Source organism: Mesoplodon mirus (assembly GCF_964341445.2).
Source record: "Mesoplodon mirus genome assembly, chromosome: 18".
Lineage (NCBI taxonomy): Eukaryota > Metazoa > Chordata > Mammalia > Artiodactyla > Ziphiidae > Mesoplodon > Mesoplodon mirus.
In genome coordinates, this window is record NC_138994.1 from 25,541,447 (window position 1) to 25,562,303 (window position 20,857).

At 55.0% G+C, this 20,857-nt stretch overlaps 1 protein-coding gene across 1 annotated transcript; it reads right to left on the reverse strand.

Annotated features, from left to right (window-relative positions):
• Window positions 1–4,140: 4,140 nt before the first annotated feature.
• Window positions 4,141–7,094, reverse strand: LOC309793326 (forkhead box protein J1-like; the record flags this gene model as incomplete). The annotated part of the gene is made up of 2 exons (XM_082603804.1): window positions 4,141–4,908; window positions 6,597–7,094. The coding sequence occupies 2 exons, from the start codon at window positions 7,092–7,094 to the stop codon at window positions 4,141–4,143; spliced, it is 1,266 nt and encodes a 421-aa protein (XP_082459930.1).
• Window positions 7,095–20,857: the final 13,763 nt, after the last annotated feature.

Below are 20,857 nucleotides of genomic sequence, written 5' to 3' on the forward strand. Positions count from 1 at the left end.
AGGACAAACACCCTCTCAAGGGTCTGGCTTGGAAGACTTCCCTCTGGAACTCACCCCACGCCTATTACGCTGAGACCAGCGCCCTCTGCTAACCGGACAGTCCCTCTGCTCTGCACCCTGCCTCTAACAGATCCAAGTGCACCACCTTGGAAGGCTTCTTCCAGAAGAGCCCCCATCCTATTTGCACCCTGTGCCAGCGCCGGCAGTCCCTCTGACCGGGGAGGGGCACCAGCGTCCACCTTGCTCTTACCTCTGCATCCTGCTCTTCAGCGGTGGCGACGAGGCCCGCAAAGTTGCAGTCTGGAGACGCCGCTGGCGTCACCTGCAAAGGAGCAACAAAAGTCAAGGTGCAGATGCCACCGGCTCTCCTACCCAGCTCGCCTGGCAGCAAACCCAAACCAAGTCCTCAGGACAGAAGTGGTGCCACATGGAAGATCACATCTGAGGGAGTCTGTGATTCAACAACCCGGTACTGTGTTTTCCAGGGCTCCCCTCCCGAGCACTGGGGGGCTTTGCCGATCTCCCTGGCAGGCCCTGGACTGAGCTCCTTGGAACTCGAGTACAGAGCAGAGCAGAGCGGCGAGGGCGATCCCATGCTCCTCTCTTACGTCTCCTTCTGAGGGGGTCCTGCTGGCGTCCCGGGGGCAGGGGAGAGCCTCCCCGTCCTCTTCCGTGCCAGGGGCGATGTAGGAGCCGGACATGGAAGACACGGTGTCGGTGCTGATCTGGGAGGACACCATGGACATGACCTTCCTTCTTCAAGTCTGGGTCCCCAGTATGTTGAGGGGGGCAGAGGCGGGGAGAAGAGTGTTTCCTGCCCTCAGCTCAACTCTTCATGAGGCCTGGCGCATTTGCTTCAGGCCAGCACGGAATCCCATCCCGGGGGCCTTCCCATCACTGGAGCTGAGAGTGGCCTGTCCCGAGGGCAGACGGGGAAGGTCTCCGAAGACTGAGTTCCTGAACATTGCCCCTCATCCCTTTCCTGGCTGGTGATACATGGGGGAGGGAGGATAGGGAAGAGGTGAAAACTGAGGAGACAGAAAGCTAGCTTCTTGCTTTGGGAAGGGACTGTACCACACCTGAGGGTGAAGTGGCTGAAGGGCTTCTCACCTCAAAAGTGGAGATCAAAGGAAATGCGAAACCTGCCCAGAGAGCTTGAGTCATGGGCTCAAAGCCACACAGGGCAAAAGAGAAAGGACAACTCAGTGCAACATGGGGTCCTGGATTGGGATGTTGGAATGGAGAGGAGCATTACTGGGGTGATCTGCAAGACGTGAAGGGGGTCTGCGGTTACATGGGATTACCAGGTCAGTGTTCATTTCCTGATTGTGATGGTGGTACTGGGATTATGGAGGTGTGTCCTTGTTCTAAGGAAACACACACTAAAGTATCTAGTGCTAATGGGGCAGCCTGTCTGCAACTTACTGTTAAGGGCGCAAAATATATATTGACTGGGATTACATCGAATCTCTAAATAAATACGGAGTCACTGAACGTTTTTTCAAAAAGCCACCCAGCCAAGGGCCGGGGCAGGGATGAATAGGAGGGACAGGATCCACTCACGCTTCCCGCCTCCTCCACCGCCAACCCCCAAACGCTGCCTGCTGAAAGGGTGTGTGAAGCCCTGTGTTCTGGCCGCTTCGGAGCCCCCTCTTAGCTTTGGCTGCTCGTTGGCAGCATCCATGGACCCTTAAAAGTGCCAGTGTTTGGGTCCCAGCCCCAGAGACGCTAGTCCCAAGCATAGGGATTTTCAGGAGCTCCTGGGGATTCTTCCTGGCAGCCAGAAGCTTCTTCAGCCTTTTCTTACCTGGCAGGCAGTTCTGCCAGCCCCTGACCTTGCCCCTCTTCCCCCAGCATGGGCCCAGGCAGAGGGTGAGGAGGGGGGACAGTGACCGGCCCCACCTGTCAATCCAGGATGTACCCCTTTTGGCGGGGGCTGGAGGCTGAGCCTGGGGACCAGTGGAGAGGCTGGAGCCCCCATGTTCCCCCAGTGCTGGGGAGCGTGGGGAGGAAGGCCGGAGGGTGGTGGGGAGAGGGAGGGAGTCGTTGCTTAGGGGGTGAAGGGAGTCTCAGAGGGAGGTTGGGGCAGCCTCCTCAGCAAGCGGTGGGAAGGGGATGGGCTGCCTCCTGAGCTCTGTAAGGCCCCAACCCGCCTGGCCCTGCAGTGTGCGCACCCTTCGGAAATATTTTGAGTAATTAGCAAGGGAAAGCAGCAAGTTGGCGGGGGAATGCCAGGTTGTCCTGGAGCCAGCCTCCAGTGCAAGGAAAGAAAGGGGCCTCAGGAGAAAGGGGCCCGTGGAGGCTGGGCAGGATTGTGTAGGACAGTGCCCGTTTGTGTGTGTGTGTGTGTGTGTGTCTGTGCGCACGTGCACGTGAGTGCTGGGGGAAGGGGCTGTGCACCACAAGGGCGTGCTGGCGGGGCCAGGTGCAGGCTCGGGGGAGAGATGGGTTCCAGGCAAAGCTGGGGTGAGGGGGTGGAAAGGTGCCTGCTGAGTGTCACATATTTGCTGTGCCTCAGTTTCCCCATCAGAACTCTGGTACGTTGATTCCTCACAGGCTGGAGCTGTAGGGTCTAGGCACCCCGTCTTCCGTCTGCCCTGATGGCCTCCCTCAGCCCCGACCTGCATTGGAGGGAAGGCCCTGGGTGGGGTGAATGAACCCCAGGGTGGCAAGTGGGGCCCCAGGGGCTGGGGCCCTCTGACCTCACACCCTGTCCCTTCAGGAAGGGACCAAGGGAGGGAGGAGCTGGAGACAGGCCCAGGCGAGGACCGCAGGTGAGTCTGGGCAGGCCCTCAACTTGGGCGAGGTGGGGAACGTGAGCCGAGCCCTGGGCAAGAACGGCCTTTGTGAGTGAGTCCCCAGGGCCAGGGAGGGGGCTGTGCCTCCTTTGCCGCCTGCTCCTCGGGGCTGTGGGTACAGTCTCCCCATTGCACATAGAGAGGTGCCGAGGCCCTGGCTGCAGGGGACCCCCGAGGGCCGCCTCTCAGCCCCTTTCTCTCTGGGCACCCAGAGATCCTGAGGAGTGCATCAGGGGACACTCTGCAGGCCTTTGGTGCCCCCCATCTTCCTCCCAGCCATTCCCCCTTGGGCCGTGGCCTCCCCAAAACTGGCCCATGCTTTTCCCCAGAGAAAGTTGCAAGCAGGTCCATTTTGAGACTTTTTAAAACTTTAGTTTTAAAAATGTTTTTATTGTAAATCACTTTCTATGAAAAAGGTTAAATTGCCCGATGGGTTAGGAGAGTGGATGTGGGATGCAGCCCAGGGCGTTTATGGTGGAGCAAGACACTCCCCTGCAGGAGTGCAAGCAAGGGCACGGGGCCATCCCCCCATTCCTGGTCCCAGTGGTTCTAGCAAGCACTGCGTCCCTCCCAGTTAAGCCTCAGCTCTAGCTACACTCACTACATTAGTCTGTCTGTCCCCTTTCCCTCTGCAGCTTGGCTGCCCCAGCCCCTAACCCCCAGATCCCCATCTCCCCGCTGCTCTCAGCCTCAAGTTGGGCTCAAAGATTAGGGACACATACCCTCTGCCCCACCTCTAGGGATGAAGCCAGAAGATCCCAGAGGCCTTAGAAAACCTCCTGGCTCCACCCGGCACCCCGGCCTCCTTTCTGTCTCCTCTCTCTTCCCCCCTCCGCCTAGCTCCTCCTCACAGGCTGCCAGGAGAGGCCTCTTGGGTGTTCATTTGCGGTCACCTAATCAGCATTGGTTGTACCTGGGAACTTGCTCTGGATAGAGACCTGGGGAGGAGAGCAGGAGAGAGAGAAGCTTGGAAGCTAAGGTGTTCTGGGGCGGGCCCTGTACTGATGTTTCCAGCTTGGCCAGGGCCCCTCCAAGCCGCAGCTCTCATAGTGCAGAGGGCCCTTAGCGTGTCTCTGGGGCAGGGAAGAAGTGGATCAATGAAACACTGTGTGTATGGGGGGCTGGGGAGCGGAGGCAGCAATTTGGGTCCTGGGCCCCAATTCTCAGCCTGCTGGACTAGAATCTGAGGATGGCCTGGGCTGGGGGCCGTGTGGCCTGGTGGGGTGAGCTGGCCCAGCCCCTGCCTGGGCGGTAGGGTGTCCATGGGCCTGCACTGGCGGGGAGGGGGGCAGTCTGGGCCCAGACTTCGGTGCTGTCTGGAGGTGGGGCAGGGCCTGGCTTCTTACAAGAAGGCGCCCAGGCTGGCCCAGTCATGCAGGTCAGAGGCCAGTGTGGCATCCCCGGCCTCAAAGAGGGGCTCGGGGGGCAGGGAGCTACGGGTGCTCTCGTCCCAGGGGTGCTCCAGGAAGGATGTGGCCAGGAAGGTCTCATCAAAGTCCAGGCTGTCGGTAGCCTGCTCCGCTGGAGGCCCCCAGGTAACAGGGCACTCGATGTGGTGGCCATGGATGGTGAGGTCCACGTCCCCGTGTGAGGCAGGGCTCAGCGGCGGGATCAGCTCCGAGATCTCCAGCGTGCCCAGCTCCCCGTCCAGCGTGCCAGCGTCCAAGATGGCCTCCCAGTCAAAGTTGCCCTTGAGGGGTTCCAGCTCACCCTGCTCCTCCTGGGTCAGCAGCAGGGGGCTGGAGGGCCGCGGGACCTTGGCCTCCTGCTTGGGCAGCGGCTGTTGACGCTTACGCCCCAGCCTGCCCTCGCCTGCACCCCAGCCCGCCTCCCCAGTGGCCTCCTCGAACTCCCGCAGCAGCTGCTGGGCCTCGGTGCTCACGGTCAGTGGCCCGGCCCATGGGGCGGCGCTGGGCTCTGGCACGGCCTGGCGGGCAAAGGCCGGGTGGATGTGGACTGGGGGCAGCCGCTGCTTCTTCAAGGCCCCACTCAGCAGCCGCTCGGCGTACTGGGGGTCGATGCACCAGAAGCCCCCCTTGCCTGGCTCGTCCTTCTCCCGAGGCACCTTGATGAAGCCCTTCTTCAGGGACAGGTTGTGGCGGATGGAGTTCTGGACACAGGGAGGTAGGAGAGAAGGAAGACAGCTGGGAGAGTGGGTGGGGTCAGTGATGGGGGGCTCCTAGCGCCACTGCCAGTCCCACCACCACCTTCTCTCCGATGGGGGCAGGGGAGACAGAGGCGCTGCTCCGAGCGGGAGGCTCTGGGACACCAGCCACGGGGCACCAGGAGCTGGGAGTGCTGTCGGGGGCTTTTGTTCCCTTTGGCCAGGATATCTGCCTGCTCGGTCATCCGAGCCCTGAGCCGCAGGGTGGCTCTCAGTGCCAGCCTGTCCTGCCCTCCCTCCCTTACCCCGCTGCTTGCGGCCTCTGGTCAAAGGCCTTGGCTCCCCCAGGTCCTGGACGGCCATCTCCCTCTGCCTGGGCCTGGCTGGCCTTCTCTGTTTGTGAAATGAGTGAGTGGGTGTGAGGGTGTGTGTGTGTGGGGCGGGGATGAAGTGTGGGAGGATCTGATGACTTTCCTTGTTTCTAGAGCCGGCTGCTGGCCTGGGCCCTCACCCACCATGTCCCCCTCCTCCCACCCCAGGCTCTGAGGCCTCAGTTGATTATTACCCAGCCAAGAGCATAGCGCTCATTCCTGGGGCCTCTCAGGCTTGGGGTAGGGTGGGGGGTGGTGGAGGGTCTCTGCTTTCTCACCAAGGTTACAAATGGTACCTGCCCCAGGGTCAGGGCCCAAGCAATCGTGGAATAGCTGTGATTACAGGAACTCTGATCCTGTGACCTGTGCCACAGGGAAGGATCTGTGCATCCTCAGGGTCTCTGTCCCCAAGTAGCCCCTGATCCTGATGGTCGAAGAGGCTCAGGGCAGCGTGTGCCCAGCCTGAATCACCATCCTGCCTTGTTCAGGCCTGGGTGCACAGTCCAAACCACGCTGGGGCACAGGGGTCTGGGGCCTGGTGGGTGGGGCCGGCAGGTGAGTAGTGCCCCCTGGCAAGACTGGGAGGTTTACATGGTGGTCTGGGCCCCTTGGCTGCTCTGTGCCAGGTTCCGGAGACTTGGAACATGAAGCCAGTGTGGGAGGAAAGAGCCCCTGTGGAAAGCACGTGGCTGAGGTAATTGTCCCCCCAGGGAGTTTGATGAGAAGAGGGGGAGGAGTGTAGGCAGGAAACTAGGGAGGGCTTGGGGTGGGGGCTGGCACAGCAGCTTTCGGAAGGCCCCGTAGCCCTTCCACTGGGACACCGATGGCCTTCACACCCCGCAGCACGCCCCTCTCCCCTCCCAGAGCCCCTCCAGCCAACTGAAAGCAGGCGGGATGCAGAGTCTGGCAGGAACGATGCTCTGCCTCCAGTCAGGCCCTGACAAACTGACCTTGAGGAGGGGAGTGTCGAGGAATTCCAGGACTTGGGACAAAAATGTGTCCCTCAGTCCATCAACCTACCCTGGGGGGCTGTGTCCACGCATAGTTCAGCCCTGGTCTTTGGGCTGAGCCTGCCGGACGAGTGACAAGTTCTTTCCCCTTGAACCTCTATGTCGGCACCCCTGCAGCCCTCTGAACATCCTCCCTCCTCCGTCTCTGAAGTCAAAGGGGCAGCAGTCCAAGCACTGGGCTCCCTTGAGGTCCTTCCTGGACGGCCTTCCTCTCTCGGGGCCCTGGCCGTACCGCGCCTACTTGGCCTGCGGATCTGGGATGTGAGTCCAGTCCGCGAGGGCATGGGGAGGGAGGGAGGGAGTGCCTCCCTACCTGCCAGGTGGGATCAGCGTGGCGGAAGTAACAGAAGTTGTCCGTGATCCACTTGTAGATGGCCGACAGGGTGATCTTGGTGGCCTTGCTGGCCTGCATGGCCATGCAGATGAGCGTGGCATACGAGTAGGGCGGCTTCACGTGCGGGTTGGTGGCGTAGTCCACGTCGTCGGGAGGCGAGGCCTGCAGCCCCGAGGGGGCGCTCCGCGGCGTGCAGGAGGACGTGGGCTTGCCGGGTGTGTGCGGCTGCCCCAGGCAGGCGGGGTCCGCCGCCAGGGGAGACCCCGGCTCGGCCGAGCCTGCCAGCTCGTGGGAGCCGTGGGGGTCGGTGTCCCCCGAAGGCAGGGCGGGGAGCTCGGCGTTGAGAATGGAGAATTCCTGCAGCCACTGCAGGCTGGTCAGGCTGTCATTCAGGGCGTTGGACTCCTCCAGGCCGCCTTCCGGTCCGGCCTCCTCCGCTGCCCCTGCTCCCGAGACGCGTAGCCAGCTCTCCGCCATATGTGCGGGGACTCTCCGAGGGGGCTGTCAACATCCACGAGCCGAGCCGAGGGTGGCCGCCGAGCTCTCCGGCCCGCTGACTCCCGCGGCTTCAGTTACGCAGCCTCCCGGAAGCGGGCTTCCATCCCGCGATCCGGGGGTAGCCTCCTCCAAACGGAATGTGGTGCCTGCGGGGACCAGAGCGGGAACTGAGCCCTCTTTCCCCACCCCCGAGGGGAGAGTGTGGGCGAGGGGGGAGGCTCTTACTAAAATCCTTCCTGCAGCCGGGGAGGATCTTTTACTGCCGAGGTCTGGGAAACAGAAGGTGTGCCCGGGGCTCCGACCCACACGGGGTTCGCCTCGCTCTTTTCCTCTTGGATCTTTTAGAGGAGACTTAATTAGCCCAACGAGGGAATAGTGTAGGGGCATGCGAGGCCACCCCTTTCTCCCTCAAAGCGGGGAATTAACCCCCCTCTCTCCGTCCACAACCAATGGAAATGGGGCGAGAGAGTCCAGGAGGGCAGTACGACGGGTCGGGGGGCGGGGGAGGTCGTCTGATCTTTGAAAAGGGATATTAGGATGGGGCTCAAGGGGAAGGAAGGAAACAATACAGAGAGTTATAAGGGGGTGGGAAGTGAGTGTCCCCCAAACGCCTCTGATGTCAGTCCCCGGGCCCTCCACTTCCGTCGGGGACGGATGGGAGAGCGGGCTGGTACTGACGCCCTCCCTTCCCACGGCCGGCAGCCCTCCCCGTCCCTTACCTGGCTCAGAGCGCAGCCCGGGCCAAAGGAAGCTTCTCAAAGAAATTCCTCCCACCGCCCACCCTCACCGCGGCTCTCTGCTCCCAGCTCCAGGGCCCAGCCAGCAATCCTCGTCGCCACTCACGCCCGCCGGCGCCTCTCTGAAAGCCAGCGGCTGGGGACCGGCACTCAGTAGCCGCTCGCAAGGCGTCTCCTGCTGCCGTGGCGACGCCCCGCCCATATAAACAGCTTCCGCTTCTGCCATTGGCCAGGGCATCTCCAAAGAGACCGCGGGCTCTTAACGGCTCTCTCACGCGGTAACTCTCTTCCAGCTCCCTCCTGCCGCCCTCTCTGGCGCGCGACCCAGCCCCCTACCCGCCACCGCGTCCCGGCTCCGCGCATTCCCGCCCGACGGCCCCGCGCAGGGCTCGGAGAGGCGCGCGGCTCGGCGCTCCCGCAGAGGCCCCGGGGCCCTCGGCGAGCAGTTCGCCGCGGGAACCGTCCTCCGCCCCACCCCCTTCCCATCTGGGCTGCTCAGAGGTGGCGACGGCTCCTGGGACGCAGCCCGTGGCGCGGGGGCCAGGGCTGGGTGCATGCTTGGGGCTTTCCTTTCCTCTCCTCTGGGCTGCGAGTGGCACTTCCTCACGTTTCTGCGGCCTGTCCCGGTCTCCCGACCGAGTGTCGTCTTGGTGCCCGCAAGCAGGTCTGACTCTCCGATGCCACCTGCCGCTCAGGTCCGCAGAAACCGCAGCCCCGGTCGCAGGCACCCCAAGGCGGCTAGGGTAATCCAGTGTTTCCCGGTAAGCGCCCCCTCCCCGCCCCGTCCTCAGCAAGATTCCCAGAAGCTGACATTCCAGAGGCTTCTTCGGAAGTGCTCTCCCTCCTTTCCAGATAGCCGAGGAAACAGAGCCGTTGGGTGAAACCCAGGAAAGCCGTGGACTTGCCAAATTCTTTGACTGGGGTCATTTGCCCCATTAATTTCACCAGCCTTTAAGTGACGGACTAACGGTGGACTGTGGTCCTTCCTCCTCCCCTCCCCCAGCCTCCCTCCAGTCACCAGCTTTCCTGCTCTTCAGTTATTGAGGAGCTGCAGTTGGAAGTTCTCTGGTTGAAGGGGGTGGGTGGAGGTGAGGGCTCCTTATCAGGCCTCTGGGCAGGAGCTGTGCCCGGGGGATGGTACACCAGCTCCCACCCAGAAACATGTCTTTTCCTCTACCCCTTGCCCTCTCTCACTCCTCCATGTCCAGCTTGTCTTGAGTCAAAGTTTTTTTTTTCTTCCCAAGTATTTATTGTTTTATTTTAATTTTTATTTTATTTTATTATTAGTTTCTGCTTTATAACAAAGTGAATCAGTCATACATATACATCTGTTCCCACATCCCTTCCCTCAGGCATCTCCCTCCCTCCCACCCTCCCCATCCCACCCCTCCAGGCGGTCACAAAGCACCGAGCTGATCTCCCTGTGCTCTGCGGCTGCTTCCCACTATCTACCTTACGTTTGGTAGTGTATATATGTCCATGCCTCTCTTTCGCCTTGTCACAACTTACCCTTCCCCCTCCCCATATCCTCAAGTCCATTCTCAAGTAGGTCTGTGTCTTTATTCCTGTTTTACCCCTAGGTTATTCATGACATTTTTTAAAATTCCATATATATGTGTTAGCATACGGTATTTGTCTTTCTCTTTCTGACTTACTTCACGGTGTATGACAGAGTCTAGGTCTATCCACCTCATTACAAATAGCTCAGTTTCGTTTCTTTTTATGGCTGAGTAATATTCCATTGTATATATGTGCCACATCTTCTTTATCCATTCATCCGATGATGGACACTTAGGTTGCTTCCATCTCCGGGCTATTGTGAATAGAGCTGCAATGAACATTTTGGTACATGCCTCTTTTTGAATTATGGTTTTCTCAGGGTATATGCCTAGTAGTGGGATTGCTGGGTCATATGGTAGTTCGAGTTTTAGTCTTTTAAGGAACCTCCATACTGTTCTCCATAGTGGCTGTACCAATTCACATTCCCACCAGCAGTGCAAGAGTGTTCCCTTTTCTCCACACCCTCTCCAGCATTTATTGTTTCTAGATTTCTTGATGATGGCCATTCTGACTGGTGTGAGATGATATCTCATTGTAGTTTTGATTTGCATTTCTCTAATGATTAATGATGCTGAGCATTCTTTCATGTGTTTGTTGGCAGTCTGTATATCTTCTTTGGAGAAATGCCTATTTAAGTCTTCTGCCCATTTTTGGATTGGGTTGTTTGTTTTTTTGCTATTGAGCTGCATGAGCTGTTTTTAAATTTTGGAGATTAATCCTTTGTCAGTTGCTTCATTTGCAAATATTTTCTCCCATTCTGAGGGTTGTCTTTTGGTCTTGTTTATGGTTTCCTTTGCTGTGCAAAAGCTTTGAAGTTTCATTAGGTCCCATTTGTTTATCTTTGTTTTTATTTCCATTTCTCTAGGAGGTGGGTCCAAAAGGATCTTGCTGTGATTTATGTCATAGAGTGTTCTGCCTATGTTTTCCTCTAAGAGTTTGATAGTTTCTGGCCTTACATTTAGGTCTTTAATCCATTTTGAGCTTATTTTTGTGTATGGTGTCAGGGAATGATCTAATCTCATACTTTTACATGTCCCTGTCCAGTTTTCCCAGCACCACTTATTGAAGAGGCTGTCCTTTCTCCACTGTACATTCCTGCCTCCTTGATCAAAGATAAGTTGACCATATGGGTGTGGGTTTATCTCTGGGCTTTCTATCCTGTTCCATTGATCTATCTTTCTGTTTTTGTGCCAGTAAAACACTGTCTTGATTACTATAGCTTTGTAGTGTAGTCTGAAGTCAGGGAGCCTGATTCCTCCAGCTCCGTTTTTCGTTCTCAAGATTGCTTTGGCTATTCGGAGTCTTTTGTTTTTCCAAAGTTTGAATTTTTTTGTTCTAGTTCTGTGAAAAATGCCAGTGGTAGTTTGATAGGGATTGCATTGAACCTGTAGATTGCTTTGGGTAGTAGAGTCATTTTCACAATATCGATTCTTCCAATCCAGGAGCATGGTATATCTCTCCATCTATTTGTATCATCTTTAATTTCTTTCATCAGTGTCTTATAATTTTCTGCATACAGGTCTTTTGTCTCCTTAGGTAGGTTTATTCCTAGGTATTTTATTCTTTTTGTTGCAATGGTAAATGGGGGTGTTTTCTTGATTTCACTTTCAGATTCTTCATCATTCGTGTACAGGAATGCCAGAGATTTCTGTGCATTAATTTTGTATCCTGCTACTTTTCCAAATTCATTGATTAGCTCTAGTAGTTTTCTGGTAGCATCTTTAGGATTCTCTATGTATAGTATCATGTCATCTGCAAACAGTGACAGCTTTACTTCTTCTTTTCCAATTTGGATTCCTTTTATTTCCTTTTCTTCTCTGATTGTTGTTTCTAAAACTTCCAAAACTAAGTTGAATAAGAGTGGTGAGAGTGGGCCACCTTGTCTTGTTCCTGATCTTAGTGGAAATGGTTTCAGTTTTTCACCATTGAGGACAATGTTGGCTGTGGGTTTGTCATTTATGGCCTTTATTATCTTGAGGAAAGTTCCCTGTATGCCTACTTTCTGCAGGGTTTTTATCATAAATGGGTGTTGAATTTTGTCGAAAGCTTTCTCTGCATCTATTGAGATGATCATATGGTTTTTCTCCTTCAATTTGTTAACATGGTGTATCACATTGATTGATTTGCGTATATTGAAGAATCCTTGCATTCCTGGCATAAACCCCACTTGAGCATGGTGTATGATCCTTTTAATGTGCTGTTGGATTCTGTTTGCTAGTATTTTGTTGAGGATTTTTGCATCTATGTTCATCAGTGATATTGGCCTGTAGTTTTCTTTCTTTGTGACATCCTTGCCTGGCTTTGGTATCAAGGTGATGGTGGCCTCGTAGAATGAGTTTGGGAGTGCTCCTCCCTCTGCTATATTTTGGAAGAGTTTGAGAAGGATAGGTGTTAGCTCTTCTCTAAATGTCTGATAGAATTCGCCTGTGAAGCCATCTGGTCCTGGGCTTCTGTTTGTTGGAAGATTTTTAATCACAGTTTCCATTTCAGTGCTTGTGATTGGTCTATTCATATTTTCTATTTCTTCCTGATTCAGTCTTGGCAGGTTGTGCATTTCTAAGAATTTGTCCATTTCTTCCAGGTTGTCCATTTTCTTGGCATAGAGTTTCTTGTAGTAATCTCTCATGATCTTCTATATTTCTGCAGTGTGAGTTGTTATTGAGTCAAAGTATTAAAAGCGTGCTGGAGAAAGTCGGACAGCAACTTTCACAAATAAGCCAACTGCGCAGTTAACACCTCTTCTTCCCTCGTGAACAGTTTTATTCATTTTTAAGAATCATGCAGCAGTCCATAAATATTGCATCCTTGACGTCCCCACTGTAGTGTGCCCATGAGTGTACTCCAGGGAGTGAGGGGTACACAGATGGCACAACAGTACACACATATTTACACACACTAGGTGTGCAGATCCTAAAGCACAGTGAGCAAGCAGCATGCCAAGGTCAGGTGAACAGGACAAAAACCCTCCCCAGGTGAGATGGCTTAACGTGTGTGGATCCGTGCCCAGGAGACGCCCCAGCATTGGCATGGCCTCTGGTAGGATGGGACTGGGGAGGAGAAGGAAAAAGGGCTCTGTGAGAAGGCTGGGATCACCACACCACCCGGAAGTGAGCTCATAGGTGAGCTCCGACTTGAGTGTGGCAGGAAGGAACCCCAGGCCTCCGGTTAGTCTGTGTCCTTGTGTGAGAAACCAGGCCCCGTCATATTCTCTGTGGGTCAACTGCTAACAACATGACCATCTCCAGATGATGACTGGGGCGGCTGTCCTGTTCCCCGACCAGGCTCTGTGCCCTGTTCCCTGATCCCAGCCCTTTTGGATGGGATATTTCTGCTCGCCAAAGAGCTAAATGAGGGCAAAGAGGTGCGGGGATGGGGGAGAGAGCAGGAACTGTCTGAGAAACAGGAGTGAAGGGCCACTTCTCACCCGGGTATGTCTTGGTTATGGAACCAAGGCCTTGAGGAATCTCTCTGAGCCTCTTCCTGGGAGAAGACAGACCCTCCAGAAAGGGTGAAGACAATGGCTTCCTCTTAGGGTTCCTGGCCACTGTGGCGACTGTTTACCTACATCTCCTTCATCTCAGGTAACACCACACTCTGAATACTACCTGCCGGGAGAGGAGGTGGATCTGTATGCCACCACCCCAGGCTCAGGGAGAGTCCCCTTCCCTAGTGCTTCTGGGGCTCAGATTTCAAGGAAATCAGGAAGTGTGGTTATTGCTGGAATCATCAATATGAAAGGGTCTGTAAGAATGTTTCGGGGAAAGAAAGGACATTAACAGGGGTCTGAAACAGCAGAGCCCACTGCAGGATTTCAGAGCGGGTGGACACGGGAACTCAAGGCAGAAGCTGAGATTTGGCTTGGCTCATGTAGTGTCTGTCAGGACCACAGGCCTCCGCCTGCCCACCCCCAGGGCAGGATGTGAACCACAACCACCAGGCAGTGAGGGTCACCACGCACCTGATGGCACAAGGCAGCCACACAGGAGGTGCAAAAGATCCCCCGGCACTGGGCTCTCTTTGAGGCCTTGGGAAGGACCATGAAAAGTTCCTCTAGGGCAACAATTCCAACTACTAATTCAGGCCATCATGGTGGGCATAGCCTAGGGCTCTGTCACATCTCAGCCTCACAAACTGTTGGATCCCACTTTGCTTCTCAATCTCATGCTCCACTAACTAACCACCTCTTCCAAAAGCCAGCAGACAATGCATCTATCAGAGAGCTATGAGGAATCCATTGATAACACTAGTGTTGAGAGACGAACAGCCAACAGCTTACGGTCTTGCTGTTTCAGACTGTTATTTATATGCCTACACTGGACTGGGGTGGGGTGGACATGTGATTTGAACAATATCTCTAAATCTCTGATGAGCCTATGGAAGGCAGTACCTCCGGCTCCCCCCATCAGGCTCAGCTGATCTGGAGGACAGGGGAGGAAAACCGGTGGGATGGGGAGCCTCCCAGACCACCACTGACCCCAGCTCAGCCCTTCCCCCAACCTCCTTTGGGGTTCCTGGGCACCAAATGAGAACCACCGGTCCACCCCTCTCTCAGCTTCTTTCTTCAACTCTTTCAGAAAAGCGGGGTGGAGACGGGGGCAGCAGGGGTAAGAATGCCACCTGACAGGGCGGTAGTGATGAAACGTGATAATATACGACAGTCCCTAACAAGTGCCTGGTACATAGAAGGGGTCAAAAATGCCTTTGCAGTGTCACCTTAGGATGGAGCCCCAGGCCTTCTTGAGTGCACCTGATCATAAAGAACTCCCCGGTAGGTCATCATGTAACTGAGGGGTTCTCAGATTCAAGGCCTCCTTCCTAAGCAGACACACGAGGCATAGCCTCTGCTACCAGAAGCAAGAACTGTTTTCCCAACCAACCTTCTGGTGGTTGCCACTGCTTCTTGTCCTTGAGAGAGGAGCTCCTAATGCATTTTGAGGGAAACCCCACTTACAGTGCAATATGGCTTTCCCTTCTCACAGGAGTCATCCCCCAACGCCACCCCAATCTGCAGGTCTCAGATTGGTTATGATGTCCCAGAGACTAGAAAATGCCAGATGGGTGTTTGTAATGAAGTCACCCAAACTCTTGAGTCTTCTTGGTCTACCTCCTAAGGAGAAAAAAAAAAAAGATACAAAAGAAATAACCAGTCTGTAGACCACAGCTCCACCTGAAGATCAAGATACAGTGGAAACATTCCAGAGACTCTCTGCAAAGGGTCTCATGAGCTGCAGTTCGAGTGGCTTTAGCCCACAAGGAGAAAAGAGGTTTCCAGTCCCTTCTGAGAGGGGAAGGATCACGGTTGCGGAAGAAGATGAGTCTGGGAGAAGGGTCAGGTGCCCTCAGCATCCAGCTTTCACGTGGGTCTAAAAAGTCTCCGTGTGTCTGGCTGAGGATGCCCAGGAGGTCAGTGGTGCCATGAGACCAGGATGGGATGTGAGAACGGGAGGAGAGCCCTGGTACAGGGGCTAAGGCTCTCAGATGGCCAAAGGATCCCACACGCAGAGCCTGTTCTCGGGGTCCTCCAGGCTGCCAGAAGATGGGCGTCTGCGCTGCGTGTTCCGACGACTGACCACGTTGTCGTCAGCCTGCCAGGCACCTGAGAAGAGGAAAGGAAGGTTACCGGACCTTTGGTTTGGTGCAGATGGTGTCTCTGGCAGGACAGTCCGGGAGTTTGGCACGAAAGCTGGCAAGATGTGCATTAGCTGGAACTCCCACAGGGTGCAAACCACAGCACGTGAAACTTGGGAGCAGTGGCGTCCACTGGGTGAGGGACAGTCATGGCCACTGTGGCCCACTGATGGAGGGACATGCAGGATGGTCCTTGTTTTGTGAGCTTGCCGTAGGATCCACCTTTGTATCTTTATTTGGTCTTGAAGTTTGCCTAAGTGTTACAGCGGACCAGGAAAAGAAACTGAGTCTGGCTGAGACTTTCACGAGAGCAGGAGGAGGTGAAGGGGAGGGAGAAGAGTGTGTTAATTTGGGCTCAGAGTTAGTGTTTGCTGTGGGGGCCAGGGTGGGGCAGGAAGGGACTGGCTGCCCAGCAGGGTGCCAGGGACCAAATGGCATGGCAGAGAACAGAGTGACAGCTGTTCCTCTCCTTCTGCACCCGAACAGCCCACCGAGAGTTGCTATCAGCTGGTGCCACCAACCCCAGGAGACATTAGCTCCAGAGCTTTGGGGTCCCCCGGGTACCATCCACGAAACTCATCATCTTCCCCCCTTGTCCTGCAGTTCCTGCACGAGAAGCACCCGCTGCCCATGCTGGAAACCCACTCTTGGTGCTTCTCTCTCCTTCATGCTCTGTATCCAATCCATCCTGACCTCCTGCTTGTTCAAGCTCTAGTAAGGTCTAAATCTGTAGTCAGAAAACCGGGATACAGCCCCAGCTTGTAACGTACTGACTGTGTGACCTTGGGCAGGTCACTGTACTTGGAGCCCTGGTTTTCCCATCCATCAGATGGGAGACAAGTACTTACACCCCAGGGATGCCGTGAGACTAAGCGAGGTGACATGGAAGAGTGGTGAGCAGGGCGCCTGACTCACAGAATGTGCGCGAAAACCATCCGCCCCCCAGGCCTTGTTCAGGCTACACTCATCTCCCCCAAGTCGTCCTCCCAGCCCACAGAATGACTCCATCTGATTCAGTCCCCCCAGTGCAGCGAGATGCCCCTTCTGAAGGGAGAGGATGAAGCCCTAACCCCCTGAGTTGGGGGAAAGCCTTCCATTCTCTGGCCGAGGACTGCTGAGCTGCCTCTTCCAGCACCTGCCCCCAGAAGGCCCCCCCTGAAGCCAGATGGGGTCCAGCGTGCTCCGAAGTGCTCCCCCACTGGCCCGTACCACCACCCCATTTCTCATGCTGTGTGGAAATTGCTGGATCCTCCAGCACACGGTGATCTCCTCCAGGGCAGAGCCGAGAGCCATGCCCTTCAGAGGGCTCAGTTCGTGGACGGAGCCGGCTGACCCTGGAGGGTGGGCGTGAGGCTCACTGTGTCACATTTGAGGGAGGCCACTCACAAATGTCTGGCGTCAGCTTCAGTTTAGGCCAGCCCAAGACACGAAACCCTTTAATGGCAGAAACACTAGGATTCAGCGGGTATAAATTGTGTATACCCATAAATGTCCTGGTGTGCTAATCCGCCCTAAGGCTCTAATAATAGTCTTGTGGAGGTGGACCCCAGGGGAAGGGGAGTGAGTGGGACAGGAAATGTTTAGGTATCTCTCACAGCCAGATGGAATGCGGGGATCTGTACTCCCTGGGGGTACCGGAGTCCGGCACATGGGTCCACAGTGCTTTTCCCCTCTAAGGGTGACAGGATGCAGAGCAGGCAAGATTGCGCTTTTAAGTTAGGAACCCCCAGATGAAATAAGTTGTTCCTTCATTTTATATAATTTGGTAGATCTCATACTTATTCCTCTGTGTTTAATGGGCAGGACTCCGGAACTGTGGCTGTTTGGTAGGAACGACCAAAAGCAAATGGTAAACAGGAGAGAAGACACACACACACACACACACACACACACACACACACACACACCCACACACACAAAGTCAAATCAAAACACTGCCGCAGCCTCGCCGCCACCACCACTGGCTGCCAGGCTGCCTGGCTCTGAATTCTTGAGTCCTTGCTACAAACACCACCGGTCCAGATTCTGAGCCAGGGCTGAAAACTGGCTCCTTCTGAAACAGCCTGAAGACTCAGACCTGAAGTCTCTGATCTCCCCAGCTTCTTGGTACAGTCGGTGGTGCTCTTTCCTCTAAAAAGGCTTCTGCCAGACCCTCGGCGAAACCCTGCTGCTCCGTGCATCCTGGATGCGGAAGGTAAGCCTGGAAGGCGCAGGAGGACTTCCTGAGCGAGTGCTACCATTCTGTCCAGCCCTCAGCCAGAAAAGGGAGCCTGGAGATTCAAAATCCTTCCCGGGAGGTAGAGAAAGGTGGTTCCCACTTAATTCCCTCCTCAGGCTCAGAAACGGGGGAGTGAAGACACCTCTAGAGGCAGATTTGGGGAGCACATCTAGGGGGATTCCACACACCTCTTTCCTGCCTCTACCCAGCCACTAATTAAATTTAAGATCTGTAACAGTTCCACCATCTTGTAGAGTTTCTCTCCAAGAAAAGAGAGGGCCTCCCTGGTGGCGCAGTGGTTGAGAGTCCGCCTGCCGATGCAGGGGATACGGGTTCGTGCCCCGGTCAGGGAGGATCCCATATGCCGCGGAGCGGCTGGGCCCGTGAGCCATGGCCGCTGAGCCTGCGCATCCGCAGCCTGTGCTCCGCAACGGGAGAGGCCACAACAGTGAGAGGCCCGCGTACGGAAAAAAAAAAAAAAAAAAAGAGAAAGTTAATTCCGATTTTTCCTTAGTATCTGCGAAGCATAAGCCTTCCTAGTGGCGTCTTAGTCTTGGGTTATTTCAGGTCTCCATAAGTACTTTTCTTTGTTTTGTTTTTGGCTGTGCAGTGGCTTGGAGGATTTTAGTTCTCCGACCAGGGATTGAACCAGGCCACTGAAGTGAAAGTGCTGAGTCCTAACCACTGGACTGCCAGGGAATTCCCTCCATAAATACTTTTAGATTTCATCGGTATGCCCACTCCTGTCCAATGACATCATTTAAAAACATCTGTATCGGGCTTCCCTGATGGCGCAGTGGTTGAGAGTCTCCCTGCCGATGCAGAGGACAAGGGTTTGTGCCCTGGTCCGGGAAAATCCCAAATGCCACGGAGCGGCTGGGCCCGTGAGCCATGGCCGCTGAGCCTGCGCGTCCGGAGCCTGTGCTCCGCAACGGGAGAGGCCACAACAGTGGGAGGCACGCGTACCACAAAAAACAAAACAAAACAAAACAAAAACATTTGTATTTCCACTAATAAACTCAAATTATCTTTGCTTTTTCCCATCACACCACCCAGAGCCTTTTCACAGAATTGCCACTGGTCCCCTGGCCACTATCCTGACGCCTGTGTGATACTCCATCAGGTTCCTTGGGGCCCTGTCTACCTAGCATGGCCTCGCGATTATAGTCAGCTCATCACCTACAATGGTCAACTCAGATTTCCTCCCTTTGAGAACCTTGCAGAACAATCTCAGAACATACCATCGCCCCCCAACCTTGGTCTCGGGGCCAAAGAAGACCCACAGGCTTCTTAGCGGAAGAGGTGCTGGAATGACACAGGTGCTTTCTCAACATCACTCCCACAAGGGTGATGAGAGCAGCGAGGATGGGGACCTGAGCCATCCTTGCCGCGAGCTGGGGCTCCTGGCAGAGCACCTGTGGGCCTGGGGAGGGTGGACCATGGGGTGCTCCCCGGGCTCCCTCCTTGTGGGCGCTCCGTGAGGCGAGTGGCATCCGTGTGGGGAGGGAAACAGTGTGGAGAGGGAGACCAAGTGCCTGAGAAGCTGTCCTGATGGCCAAGCCAGCCTGAGGCACCTCAGTCATAGGAAGGAACTTTGAACTCACAGCTGAGCGTGGTGAGGTCTGTTGATTCCATGGGACCTACCACAGTGGATGCTCCTGTCATTAACCTGACATTAACCTGACAGATTCTTCCAGAGAGTTCCCCAGCTCTTTACTACCAGTGTGACGCTAACAGCAGAACCCGAGAAACATTTTACCAAGAGAGCAGATGCACTTTCCTTCTCTCGTAAGAGCCCTTGAGACCTCAGGGTGAGGCTACGATGCGACCCTCAACTCCCTCTCCCGGCAGGCGCCACTGTCATTCGGTTTCATGTCTGGCCTGAACGGTGAAGCCAGTTTAATCTGAGAATGGCTGGCTCCCGAGATCACCGTAAAGAAGCCCAGGCATTGTTTTCCTTCCAGGCCTCGCTCTCCTGCCGCAATCCCAGAGTGGAATAAACATCCACCAGCAGGTTGGCCCGAAGGAGTTAGGGAGAGGAGGAAGCACAAGGCCTGGGGTCAGTTTCCACCAGCATGGGCGGCTAAAACAATTCCCAGGAGCTCTCTCTGCCAAACACGGGGGTTGGTGGGGAGCCACTGCGGGGAGGCAGGAGCCTAAATTCCTCTCTTGAAGCCCAGTGAGCGGCTGGCCGGCACAGCTGCCACAGACTCAGGGCGGAATGAGGGCAGAGATGGCATCTTCCCCAACTAGTGACCAAAACAAATCCTGCCTGTAACCTTTGCCACCGAAGCATCCCCGCTTTTGTGGAACAGGGATTAATCTAGTCTCACAAATATTTATTTTTCCTGGAAAATTTCAGCATATTAAATACAGGCTCTTGCCAGTTAGGAACGGAAGCCTCAGCGAGGGCCCCTCGGATGTGCGTGCGCCCAGCAAGCTTGGGGTTGGGTGTGGGTGAACATGAACTTTCACACGAAGTCTGGGTAACCTAAATGAGTTTCAAAATAAACAAACTGGACAGACAGACGTACATTTGGCAAAAAGACATGAGAAACAAATGGACAGACAGAAGCCAGGTAAAGAGTGGGAAGGCAGGAAGTGAAGTGTACCCTGGACCTCAGCCACTCTGGCCCAAGCCTGGCTGGGTCAACGCTAAGTGGGAAGGGACCGGAGAGCCCCTGGGAAGGCTGTGGGAGGCGTCTCTGGGGATTACGGCTTCCTCCACCACAAGCCTGCATGGGGCCAGAGGGGTGAGTACATGGGTCTTCTGCAAGCTGATGGAGAGTGGCAACCACAGGAGTTTGTGTCCCTCCAGCACCTGTAACCACGTTGCAAAGAGAGTAAAGCAATGGACCCATGACGGGACTGGCTGTCCTGAAGCTTAAACATGTCCAGGGCATGTTTAAGAGATTACAAACCACGCAACATGAAGGCAGTCTCTGCTGTGAACCAAGGAGGGGCAATTTCGACCTAGTCCACCAGGCAAGACGTGGCTTTAGAGCCATGGTTGGTGAAGCCCTTGGTGAGCATGGAGCAGAGAGACATCAGTGCCCAGAGTGTAACTGACAGGTGGGCTCCTCCTGAGAACTCATCCTGGATTCAGTTTAGTGTCATGAGAAGGAATAAGGGGCACGTTGATGGCCCTGATTGAATTTATAGAGTTAGGGCTCCAGGGAGAAGAGTTACCCTCGACCCCTGATTGTTCCTTTGGGATCCAAATCTAGGGAGCACAAGGCAACTGGTGGTAGCCCAGGGCTCACTGGGTCACAGAGCTAGTCTATAAAATGCTGGCATTGAAATTCCTCTCTGATCCTAACTAAACACTCTCCTTTGAGTGGCTACAGGTTCCCTTTTCAAGGGCTCAGGCTCTCTTTCCAAGACCTTATCACAGAGGCCGTGTCTGCCTAAAACTGCCTGTTGATGGAAACAAGACCAGGCCCCCTGCCATGGGATCTGCAAGATCATGATGGAGTGGGCACGGTCAGGTCAAATCGGAAGGCTTTGGAGGTATTTTTGTGCCTTTCTCCATGCCCAAATAGATTCGCTTAGAGCAGAGTCGCTCTTTGCCCAAGGACTCTCCCAAGGCTGCCTCACTT